The sequence below is a fragment of the Triturus cristatus genome, chromosome 12, assembly GCF_964204655.1.
Source record: "Triturus cristatus chromosome 12, aTriCri1.1, whole genome shotgun sequence".
Lineage (NCBI taxonomy): Eukaryota > Metazoa > Chordata > Amphibia > Caudata > Salamandridae > Triturus > Triturus cristatus.
In genome coordinates, this window is record NC_140595.1 from 299,363,832 (window position 1) to 299,376,388 (window position 12,557).

Sequence of the window (12,557 nt, forward strand, 5' to 3'; positions counted from 1 at the left end):
GGAGCCACTCTGATATTGCATTTCGTGACGTCGAGCCTAATCACGCAGTGTCTTCCTCGATCGAAACGATCGGCACACGTCGCAGTCTTTTTCGTCGTGTTCCTGGGGATAGGCAGAGGTTGCACACTTAGTGCAAGTCGGTGCGCGGAAACTTATCGCGACACCCGGGACAGAGGTTGAATGGAGTCCGTTCCATCGATTGCTAGCGAGCTCGACGCGGCAAGGCTTAACGGCCCGCCACGAGTTTGCCGATCGAAGACCTTTGATTCGCAACGATACACGGAGAATGGGAAAACGCGATCGAGAAACAATACCGTCGACGGTAGTGGAACGTGCTTTGAAGGGAACCCAAGAAACGGTGCCAAACCAGAGCACAGCAATTCACATTCGAACCCGATGACAGAAAAAAAACAATCTAACAATGGAGTCGATGCCCATGCGCACTATCACCGAAAGGAGGAGTCACTTACCTGGTGACTGGAAAAGATTTATTCGAAGAAAAACAAAGTGCAAACATCTGGACCCAACACTAGATGGCAGGCTATGCAAACCATGTGATCTACAGCTCACATGCCTCGAACATAAGCTTTCCCTCAGCTACAAGCTCTTGTCCTCTCTTTTTATGCTTCTCTGGGATGGGCTGGAGGAGCTCGTCCATTTCGTCCCAGTGGGCACAATCGTATCTGGACATTAACCCCATGGTGTTAGCAATACGCCAGTGATTGGTGAACTGCGCTGCTACTCTTTTGCCAGAGGCATCAATAAGCTTACTCTCCTCATCAGGAGGTGGAGCATCTCTGGCAGCCTGGGAATTAGCCCTCTTACGGGTGTTGGAGACAACAAGAGAGTCAGGTGGAATTTGCCCTCAGATATAAATCGGGTCAGAGGATGGGGCTTGATTTTCTTTTTTTTTTTTATATATATCGACCCTGGGAGTGATTATCCCTTGTCCCACTCCCACCTGGAAATGAATGTGAGGATCCCGGAGGAGTGATACCTAATGGATCACACGTAGAATGAGGGGGGAGAATGGTGAAGGTGGTGGATGCAGGGAATAAAGGGTGATGGTGGCAGAGGAGTAGATGGTGTAGGCGGGTGCAAGGGACTGGAGGCCTTGTCAGTCTTCTTTTTGGGTTGCACCAGCAGATGAATAGCCTCTCCGAAGGAGGGTTGGCACTTAGTTGGAGGTGGCGCAGGAACCACAGTCTTGGAAAGAATAAGCCCAGAGTGAGGCTGTATTTAGATACGCCTCTGGGGGGCATCAAGTTTCTCCTGCATCTTGTGGAGAATTGGTTCCACTGGAAGACCAGAGTCAGATCTTGTTGCCGGTCTTGAAATATTCAGAGCCGGGATGGATTTGTGTTTTAGGGCCGAAGTGGTCAGTGTTGAAGCTGATGCCGGTCAGCTTGGTACCGAAGTGGTGGGCTTTGGATGGAGTTCTGGTGCTGAGCCCGAGGGCGGGGCATCCAACTCTGATTTTCGATGCTGACCATGGCCTGCTGCAGTGGTGGCCCAGGACCCTTATGTTCGGTCGGAGTTGAATGTTTTTTTGGTGGCAGGACGGGGACGTCAGTATTTACAGTATGCTGGCCTGGTGGAAGGTCCTAAATCTGGAGGTTGATTTCTAAATTGGAGTTGGAGTATTCAACGGAAAAAGCCTCATCCTCGCCTTCAGAGGCCTTGTGGAGTTTCTCCTCTCGACATCCTGGTGTCCGAAGAAGTCGGGCGTATTGTTGATATCTGCATCTCCCTGCAACGTGCCCTTCTGTCTCGTAAAGTTTTCTTCTACCGAAACGATCAGCGAGCCTCACAGTCCTCTTTCATGTGGTCGGGAGACAAGCACAGGTTGCAGAACTGGTGTAGGACGTCCACAGGTACTTAGTATGGCATCTCCGGCAGAAACAGAACGGTGTCCTTACGCATTCAATAACAATATTAGTGAGGGTAAGGGTGAATCATGATCCAAAGGAGTCCAAAATGGTCTTGAACCAGAGAGCAGTAATACACGTCTTAACCCAATGACGGAAAGAAAACAATCTAACAATGGCGTCTATGCACTTACACACATCCGGACCCAACACTAGACGGCAAGAGTATGCAAAGCATGTGTGTCTACAGCCACATATGCCTCGAACATTCTGTTTCCTTGATTTCTCCCAGTCTGTTTGATTTTCACTTCTCTATGATTTAGCTTGCATGCATTCAATCCTTGCAGAAGATTTTGATTGGTATATAATTTTCACACATGTATGAGTAGTGTACCAATGCAAGTTAGTCAAAAAGGACATATGGCATTTACAGTGCTGACAAATATATAGCTTATCATTAAAAGTAAATCCTCAACACATACCATTGAAAAACTCTAAACTACAAACCACAGAGATGCCTACCACGACACGGTGATCTATTCTCCATATATGGGATCATAGTAGTAAAAACCTAACTATAAAAACCTACCAAATGTGGCTAAGATAGGATGATCTTCTATTGAAATTAAGTGTTTCATTCATAAATCTTACTATGCCTTTATTGAACAGCATTTAGATTCATTAGCAATGTCTTTACCACTAATTATTGTAATATCACTCGCCTGGGAGTGAATGAGTGAAATGGGCTCCAGACAGTTATGGCCCTTCACAGTGCAGTGTTAATGAATTGATGTTATAGATGGTGCTGCCGCCAGTCATTCGGTTTCATTGGTGTGCTTATCTGTGTCTTGCGAAGCTGTCAGTATTTGCTGTTCCTCTATGCATTTGACTGTGTCCAAGACAATTCTTCTCTGCTTCTCTCAGTTCTAGTTATCTCCTTTGCTATTAACCCAGCCTCTCTCACTTTTTATTCTCGCTTTGATCTATATCCTGTTTGTATATATTGCTATCTACCTGGCTTCCTTCTCATCCGCACCTTTCCTTCTACCACTACTGTTTTCTATGTTTCCCTTCCTCCTTCTTTCTCTTTCACAGCTTTTAGCGGGACCATACCAAACACTTACATTGGGCTTAGAGTCCGCCCTTTGCATACCCCTAGTTGGCTTTGTCAGTCTCATTTGCTTGCTTCTTATTGAATCGCTGACCTGTATCCTTTCCCTTCTCATATTTAGGAAACTCCATGAAAACTCGTGTTTTCTTGCTTTCTCAAATACGCCTCCACACTCTGTGTTGCTTTCCAACCCTCTCAGCGTGTTTCTAAAAGCACAGCAACAGATACATTGTTGCCAGGGTATGATTACAAATGCAGACGTTATTTTTTATCTCCTGCATTCCACGTATTGCACAAATGCTCAGGTTTTAACACAGAAAAGGCTTTTATGGCAACAGAAGAGGGCTGGCTTCTGCACTCACTCTGATGTTGTTTGGGGCAGAAGATGTAATCAGAATGACTGAAAAGGAGATGTTTCCACTACTACAAGCCAGTAAAACCGCTCCCTGTTCTACTGTAGAGGACCAATTGGTTGGAGCAGGTTTCACTTCTATGGCAAGTAAATTAGGCTTTTAAACGTATGTATTCCTGTTAAATTCCTGTGAAAATAAACCAGGACATTTATGAAAATTAAAAATAATGAATTTAGAGTACAGTTTTGAGATACTACAAGAAACTTTTCCTCCAGGTTTCTGAAACGCATTTTTCCTTTTCCTCTTTAAAACAATGCTTTACAAGCATAGGCAAAACCATTATCTTCCTACTCTCATTATAGCGGCAAAACTTACTGGCTTTGCCAATAACGTTGTTTTTTTTCTTGCTCCGAGTCATTTTGATGACAGAAAATAAATCCTGTTCTCCACACTTAATGCTGGTGCCCACCACCAGCACAAATTAAACACTATTCTTTTGTAATGCCCTGCCGCATTCTTCAGCTTAATTATTTTTACAGCCTGTCTCTTTCTCTCTAATCTCGAACATGCTTTTCCCCATGTTAAGCTCACTCTATGTTACTAATTAGTTCATTATACTTTCTTAATCTATCTCTTCTTTGTTCTCACTTCTGCTCATTTCTTCTTTGTCTCTTTTCTTTATCTCTCAGTCCTCCTTCTCCTGCTATCCTTTCTTTCTCACCCATCTACAAGTTTTATTTTTGAATCCTCTGCTTGCTTCAGCCTTTCACCAGCTGCACGGCTTCCTGTGCAGGGGCCTATCTGCCTAGCAATCAGGCACGGCAGCAATCAGGGTGATGATGTGGCTTCACAGCACCACTGCACAGACTCTTGCACCTCCAGTCTATGTGTGTATGCAGGCGTGATTCATTTTGGAGTAATGGATTCACAACTTAGCTGGGAAGATGGCTGAGTCATATAATCGCTCACCGCTGAGAAAGCAGTGACCAGCAGGTCACAAATACGATTCAGTAACCTGAGTAACAATAAATGAAACGGAAATAACACATGTAGAAACAGCAAAAGTGCAGCCAAAAGCACTATGTTAAAAAAAAATCAGCTGAAACAGAATGTGATTATCTGATCACATATACGTCACTGGTTGACAGCTAATACTCCTGGTGACCCCTATGCTATCGTAAAGTATTGAAGAGTCAAAACCAAAGCACTGCTAGCACAAAAGCTTTTGTAATGCCAATGTATAACTGTAAGTGCAATGAGGTTCTCACCTTTCCTTCTGGTGACCTGTTACATCTTCATTGGATTCGAGCTTCCTAGGAAGCTGCAATGAGTCCTGAAGTTGTGCCAGTGGACTAGAACTACCTTCATATCCTGTCTAGGGTCCTACTACTTCCCTCCATGGAATTTGCCAATGTAGATTCTTTTTTTCTTTGTTCGTTGCGAGTGCACCAGGAAACAACAGGGTCCCATGGCAACTTTCAAGAGGAACAGCTAGTCCTTCTTCATCAAAACACAGGGGGTGCATTGCTGCACAGCCACAGGCCTCCTGTCACCACCCTACACATAAGGACTCCCTCAAGATGAGTATGCGAGATCAGATGCATCTAATTCAAGTCATCACAGCAAAAAGACATTTTTGGCAGTATAAAAGCAAGTTTAAATGAATTTAGTGGAAGAAAATGAGTGGTCGGGCTGCGTTCAAGGGCAGGTCATTTACGACAACACGTCATAACGTATTTATCGGACACAGAGAAAATTAAATTATCCTCGGGATATTGCACATTTACACAAGCGTAAGTATATGTTATTTTCTGATGACTCTGCTTGTGCATATGCATTGCAAGAAATACTGTTTTTAGAGACATTAATTTCAATAGCGCATGGTGCATTGGTGACCTACCTAAACTAATCCCTAGCATGGGGTGAGCCTATCCCTCTACACACTATGAGCTCAGTTCATGTGATACTCCTTTGTGACAAGCTTAGCAGGGATCAGTGGTGAAAGGAAAAACAAAGTGTGTAATGCTCCCTATAAAGCCTGTGCTCTCCTGTTCACCCAGGGAAACTTTGATCTGCTTACAAACGGATTCTGGTCTCTACAAAGCAATGTTGCACAAGCAGCTTTGCTTTAGCATTCTGCCAGCACATTACTTCTTTCAGGACAGTGACCAAAAACGTGACAATCATTCTCCCCTCAAATTGATTTTGTTTCAGCAGATTCAATTATAACTGCAGGAATAAAAACATATCAGATGGTGCAATGTTTGTACAGCATGCCAGAAGATGTGGCCAACAAAACAGATGTGGCCCTAAATAAATTAATGTTAACTAGACTATGATTCCTCAAGCTAAAAGCTGATATGGACCTATGACACAGACCTATATGGAATTTATGCTGCAGTAGAATTACGAATTTCATTTCCAAAGATCTGTAAATGCTCAAACATCAACAAGAGCCACGCATGATATGAATACCATGCATGAATCTTCCTATCCACTAACTTCATGTGTGTAATTCTTCTTGACCAGAGTCACACCTGGCTGTATGGGTCCATTGAAGTTCTCATCCGCGTCTCCATGACGTTCAAACTCAATGACTGCAGAACATACAGGTGATGGGCCATCTCGTCTCCGAGGGATGCTGAGCTGTGAATAATGTTCTGAAAAAGAATCAGATCAACGTTAGACTTATTTTATCACACCGCTGGATCATTAAAACAGGTCACAGTGTCCTTCTAAAATGGGTATCGAATGAGGGGTCTGACACATGCAACATTGGCAGGTTAATCACCAACTGGATCTGGCCCTCGTGGATTGCCAGTCAACATTTCTGAGAATATAATCTCAGGACTGTGCAGTCAGCAGTAACATTCTGCCACTTTTGGTGTATTTCTGAGTCTCCTTGTGCTTTTTCCATAGTGGACACAATATTTATGTTCAACAATATTCTGGTACCACACATTTAGTAATGAGTTATTTGCCTATAACCCCTATCCCAACACATATTCTGTTCCCCTAAATCAGTTTAAAACTTTCTGTGCTACCTGCAATCCTTTCAAATATGTATTTATGCTGGTGGATCGGCTTTTGTGCTGTTGCTTCTAGTAGAGCACCAGGGTCTAGAAATATGATGATATGCGTTGAAAAGCAGAGGTGCTGGCACCCTCTGGGCCCAAGATACAGCCAAGACATCTATATGTATTTTAAGCGCACGGTGCTTGCTTTACTATAACATTGCTCATATTACTGATGCTTTTCTACAGGACCACACTAAGGGCCATGGCGGTCATGGGACTCTAGCGTCTCTTTAATATTTCTATTACAAAGTGTTAATCAAAGGAACAAAGGTGCCACACAAAAATAATGTAAATGTAGACATTTTGCTATAATACGACTGACATTCCGTTTCAATGATATCTAGCTTCAAGACCGGACAACGGGCCTGATGCTGATTTCCAAGGTTTGAAAAATGGCAAGAATGCTTGTTGCAAAAAACACACACTACCAAAACAACAAGGCTCCCACACAAGTAAAGTCAATTGTATCGTTTCAGGGTGCCATGAGGCTCATGAACTCATGATAAGTGGCACCGTGAAGGGCCCGTTACATTCACACCCCCGCAGTTACCGATACCAAGGGTATCAGTAGTTCTGAGGGTGACCCACACTTCAGGAGAGTGAACTATACTAGGTATGCGGGACTGGACTGAATATTCTGAGATGGTCAGTAGACCCTTGTTCCAAGGATGTAGGTAAAACTGGCCTACTCTTCATTGTCATCAGTCTCCCCATTTATAGTCTACAGATGGGCTGGGATGTACGTCCTCTGCATCTCTTGCAAAATATGTACAACCCTGCCCAATTTTTGGTTTGCCTTTTTTTTTCCTCCGATGAACTTAACATCTAGAAGTACACTGGAAATACACAATGTCTGTTCCATCAGAAGACCTAACGGTTCCCCAAAGGTGAAACTTTAACATGAGTGACTGTGGCTAAAGAACAACCTTCCTAGGCTATGAAGTGATGCAGTGGCCACAGCATGTCCATGGGCACAGAGCTTTTTACCTGCACCCCTGTAAAGGCATATCTAGTCTCCTATAACTGGGATCCCTTGCCTATCTTCACTGTGAGAGGTCTGAATAGCATGTGTTTTGTGTGTGTGTGTGACTGGCGGCATTCCCTTGTTATGCTGTGTCAATGGGCTCAGAAGACAGCAGTCTCCCAGCTATCGGTCACTTCATCTTGGTGGACAAGACAAGTATGGTCATCCCTACGCAACGCAGGCCACAGGGGCACGTGATCAGATAAACCACATTGGTGGAGTTGCAGTTGGTGTGGGTGCGTTGTGACCTGTTTTTTCCTGGTTCAAGGTCAAGGGTCTACAATGACTACTAGATATTGTGAACATACTTGGTAGCCCATAAGTCCCTCGCACCCCACTACTAGGGTGCATGGGACGTGACACATACCACTGCTGAATCACTCCCAAACTAGCTTTTCACGCAGTTATCAATGCCAGCGCGCAATGACTTACAATAAATTCGATTTACAAATCTATATTATGATATCAACAATAGACAGTCTGTACGCCTGTCCTGTGAACCCTTTTTCCCATTCACGTAAAAATCCGCTTTCTCTCAAATGATACATCGCCAATAGACGATGGATCAGTCCCCACAATACAACACATTTGTCAATAAAACTTTGTTGATGAAATTCAATAGGGCACGATGGAGGTCAGCGTTCTAGTTGAACGCATGACGTTTCGTACCACATGACTCCAGTATTCGCCGCCTATTGGTCGGTAACTAACCGCATACAGAAATGACGTTGGCCCAGTGACACACCCCCCGCCCATCGGGTATGCAGACACGATCCCGGTAAGCTCCCGTTCAGTTGCCAAAAAAGAACCCGGAGACATGACTCGTCTATCGACGGGGTCCGGTTACAGAGGGAGTGTACAGGTACCGAGCGGGTGCCTGGCTTTGCTGGCGTGAGTAGAGTCTGGCGACTACACGACAATACAGATAAGTTATTTGTGTTAACAGTGGGACCACCAATGTGACTTCAACGTTTCTTTTCTTTTCTTTCCCCTTTTCTCCACACAGGGTGTGTCTACTAGCCACCACCCCCCTCCCGAGACCCATGGAGTGATTAATGAACACTCCACATGTAAGAGAGCTTACTTACCCCTTCAGGTATATCTCCGTGCTTTCAACCACTTGCCACACTACACAAGGCAAGTTCTTGAAAGTCACGTCAGAGTGTGTGATATTGACGCACTCATACCACTCAACGCCGAGGAGGCGTGCAGGTGTAATAGCACTATACAAATTTGGTACATTAAATGTGGAATCTGCCACCACCACGATCTTTAATGTGAATACTATGTGCACAACCATATCTCACTATACCAAACCATAGCTACGTGAGATTTAGCTACTGAGCACATTGAGAAGAGCACGAGTGCACGAGAAAGTTTGAAACAGCATACGCCTTGTGACTGCATGACTTTTAATATTTGTGTATGTCTTTGTGCGTCTGTTTTTTCCTTTCAGATAACTGCAGGGTTCCTACAAGGATCAGGTTCCCTCAGGCAGGAACAGCAGGTTTTAAATCTTTTTTCCTGTTTTTTTCACATTCATGACCCCCAGGTCAGGGTGAGCCTTAGCGCGCTCATACCGCCGGGGTCTATGCACTGGTCCTGAAGAATGCCTAGCTAGTTGCAACATACAGGCAGAAACATGTTGACCACCCACAGTGAGACTTAGATCACCCTCAGTGAGACTTGGCTGAGACATCTATCCAGCATCAAAATCGCTCACTCCATTTTATAACCGTGCCTGGTTGGCCAACGAATAAAATTATTTTTGGACAGAACCCAGACACTTTTAAATTCACTTCACTTTCACTAGCACGTAGAAAAACACACAACAACGAACCAACTCCGCAGTAATTCTGGCGTCGAAGCACACCGGGGAGGCACTCGACCTTCCTGGTGGGGCACAATGATGAAGCATGTCACCAACTAGGTTGGTGAGTGAGGGCTTTCTAAAGAATAAAATTTGATTCTTCTTGCTCGCTCTTCTCTTAAGAAGGCAGACTCTTTTGTTGTTTTGACTATAATACATGGCTGTCATGTCGTCTGTCCAGACGAGGACCGCCTTGTCCACTATGTGGGGAAGGAGGACCTTGAGTGCTAGATAGACAGCCAACAGCTCCAGATAACTGATGTGGAGGCCCGGTAACTGGATTCCACTAATCCTGAAAAATCAGGTTTTGTAGATGTGCCCCCCACCCAGTGAGAGAGGAGTGCGTTGTTATGGTAATCTGCGGAATTGGGTCCAGAAATGACTGCTCCTGCAACAATTTGTTGGTGCTACACCACTACAGAGAACGATGAATGCAGCGGCAGATTAACACTAGATCATCCCAATGACCCTCCGCCTAAGACCTTTGACGCAAGAACTCCTGCAGCGGGCACATGTGCACCCTTGCGTGAGGAACGATGACAATGCAGGAGGCCATCATGCTGAGTCGGCTGATGACTGTCCGGACTGTGACCTGTTGATCTGGCTGAAAAAGGGGGAGCAACGCATTAAAGTACTAGACTCTTGCTGGACTGGGATATGCTTCACCTTGTTGTAGCAGTGGAATGACATTCTGAAGAGTGACCGTGTGGAAATGTGCTAACAGGATATACTCGTTGAGGGGTCTGAGGTCCAGAATGGGCCTGAGGGGCCCGTCCTTCTTGGAAATGAGGAAGTAGAGGGAGTACATCTCCGAACGCTGTAAATGATCTGGCATGGGCTCTATAGCCCCTGTGAGAAAGAGCACTTGAACCTCTTCCCGAAGTAATCGTTGACGTTCCGGGGAGAGGCCATGTCTGCTGGGTGGTATGGAAATGAACTCCAGGCAAAAACTGTGTTGGATGATGTCTAGCACGCACTGATCTGAGGTGAGGTGAGGTGACGTGTTGCCAGGTGGGAAAGAGCATCTGAAGTCATCCCCAACAGGTGTGGTCGGTGGGGAGAGTGCCAAGTCATTGCTGGGCTGGGGCAGCTCCATTGGGGGACCCACCTTTGCCTCTATCTTTGGTGCTATTCCCACAATAGGCACTCCTGAAGTAGCCTCTTGTGGAAGTATGTTAGGCTGGCATTGGAAGGATAGGACGTGGAGGCTTCATAGTAGGTGGTCTGGGAGCGTCCATGATACATTGAGCGGCGAAAGGAACCATGAGGGGTAGACATCTGCATGGCACCCATGGCATTCACCATCTCTGTGTCTTTTTTAATTTTCTTCAACATCTCATCAACCTGGGGCCCGAAGAGATGTTACCCGTCAAAGGGTAGGTTGAGGAGATGTTGTTGAACATCCAGCTTGACGCCAGGGACATGGAGCCAGATGTGTCAGTTCTGAGCAGCCATGTCAGCAGCATCTAAGGCACACCTAAAAGTGGTGTTAAAAATAAGCTTACCATATGAGAGACCAGCCTGTGGCCTCTCTTATGGTACTCCTCTTGGAGATGTTGGAGGAGGTCCTCCATCTAATCCGGGTGGGCATGGTCGCACCTGGAAAGCAGGCTAATAGAGTTGGAGATACGCCAATTACTGGCAGACTGTTCTGCGACACATTTGGCAGCAGCATCTATGTGATTATTTTCTTTGTTCGAAGGAGGGGCATCTCCGATGCCTTGTGTGTTTGCCCGTTTACAGGCAGTATGTACCACCAGGGAATCGGTAGTGAGTTTGCCCTTAACGTAAATGGGGTCTGACGGAGAAAGCCTTCAATTTCTTTTTTTTTTTATCAACTCGAGGGTTGACAACTTGAGCCTTAACTGTCTCCTTGAAAATATCAGGAGTGGTTTTGAGCATCTCTTTCAGCATGGGCAGGTGAACAGTGTGGAACAATAGGCAGAGGAACGAGTTTCGAAGAGGAAAATCTCTTTGACAGGCTCCTTCTGTATTTCCACTCTATGATACGCTGCAGCCCTACCAAAGACCTCATGGTAGGAAGTAGTGTTGTTGGGGAAGGTCGGGCAGGGTAAAGGTCAAGATACGTATCCCCTGGTGGGTCCACATCATAAGGATGCCATGTGTCCCCTTGTGGGAGTATGTTGTATAGTGCCTCCTCGTTGTGTTTACCCAGGTCAGAATGTGGTGACACCTATGGTGTGTATAAAAGTGGATCAGGCAGAGAAGAAGGTGGGGATGGAAATGCTGGAGGCTTGGATGGTGTGGTGGAGGGGAGAGGCAAAACAAGCTCAGGAAGAGGACCGGTGGCTTTGTCATGCTTCTTCCACCTTTTGGGTGGTAGTGGGGGCTCCAGAATTTCCTCTAAGCAGAGCTGCCTCTTTGAGGGGCGAGTGCCTGGTGTCAGAAGCAGTGTGAGCATTTGGCCCATCTGGAGGTGAGTGACAATATGCCTCTCCGAACATCGAGTTCATTGAGCAGTTTCTAGAGGATCGGTTTGGCAGGTTGGAGGCCGATCTTGACCGAGAGTCTATGGGCCCAGCGGTCTCAGAGTCTTTTTCGGCTGGAAGGACCAGCACACCTCGTTGAGCTCGGTTGTCAGCCAAGATTACAGACCTGTTGGAGGTCGGCCCAGGGGTATTCCGTGTGACACAGAGGGTATCGAAGCGGCGTCTGTTCCATCACAGGCAAGGCATGGTGATAGCGGACCAAGTGGGAGGGAAAGAGGCCCTGATGAGCGAGGCTCCACTCGGGGTCAAGGTCAGCTGAAGATGTGCCCCGGATGAAACTGCAGGCATCGACCCGATGCAAGAGAAGGGATGCACGGAGAGAGAGAAAATGTGAAGCCCGAAAAGAACACTGCAACAGCGTTGATCCGCAGCACAGGAGCCCACATCCAAACCCAATGGCAGAAACAACAAGCATTAAAAATACAATAGGTCTCGCCTTTCATTTAGTTAAAGCCATTTGCTTTGTTATACAATACCATTAGTAAAGCAAATGGCTTTAATTTAATTAAAGGCGAGACCTATTGCATTTTCAATGCTCGTTTATAACGCATCTCATTTTCTTACTTGGTGGCTGGACTTCAGACTCCTATATGACTCCTACTTCTAAGACTTGTCTCTGTATTTCATTCAAAGGGTTCAGACTTGCTCATTATGATTAAGGCAACCTCATATGCTCGTACAGATAATTCTGGGCAAACTTACACTAATTCATGCTGGAACGCCATTTCTCAAGAGTTTGGGAAC

General features: G+C 45.6%; 1 protein-coding gene across 6 annotated transcripts in view; it reads right to left on the reverse strand.

Annotated features, from left to right (window-relative positions):
- ELMO3 (engulfment and cell motility 3) overlaps positions 1–12,557 on the reverse strand; it is a 185,254-nt gene that overhangs the window by 75,391 nt on the left and 97,306 nt on the right. For all 6 annotated transcript variants that reach the window (XM_085638688.1, XM_085638689.1, XM_085638690.1 and 3 more), the window contains one exon: positions 5,870–5,992. In XM_085638688.1, coding sequence (XP_085494814.1) covers positions 5,870–5,992 — 123 coding nt within the window. The remainder of the gene's footprint in view (positions 1–5,869; positions 5,993–12,557) is intronic.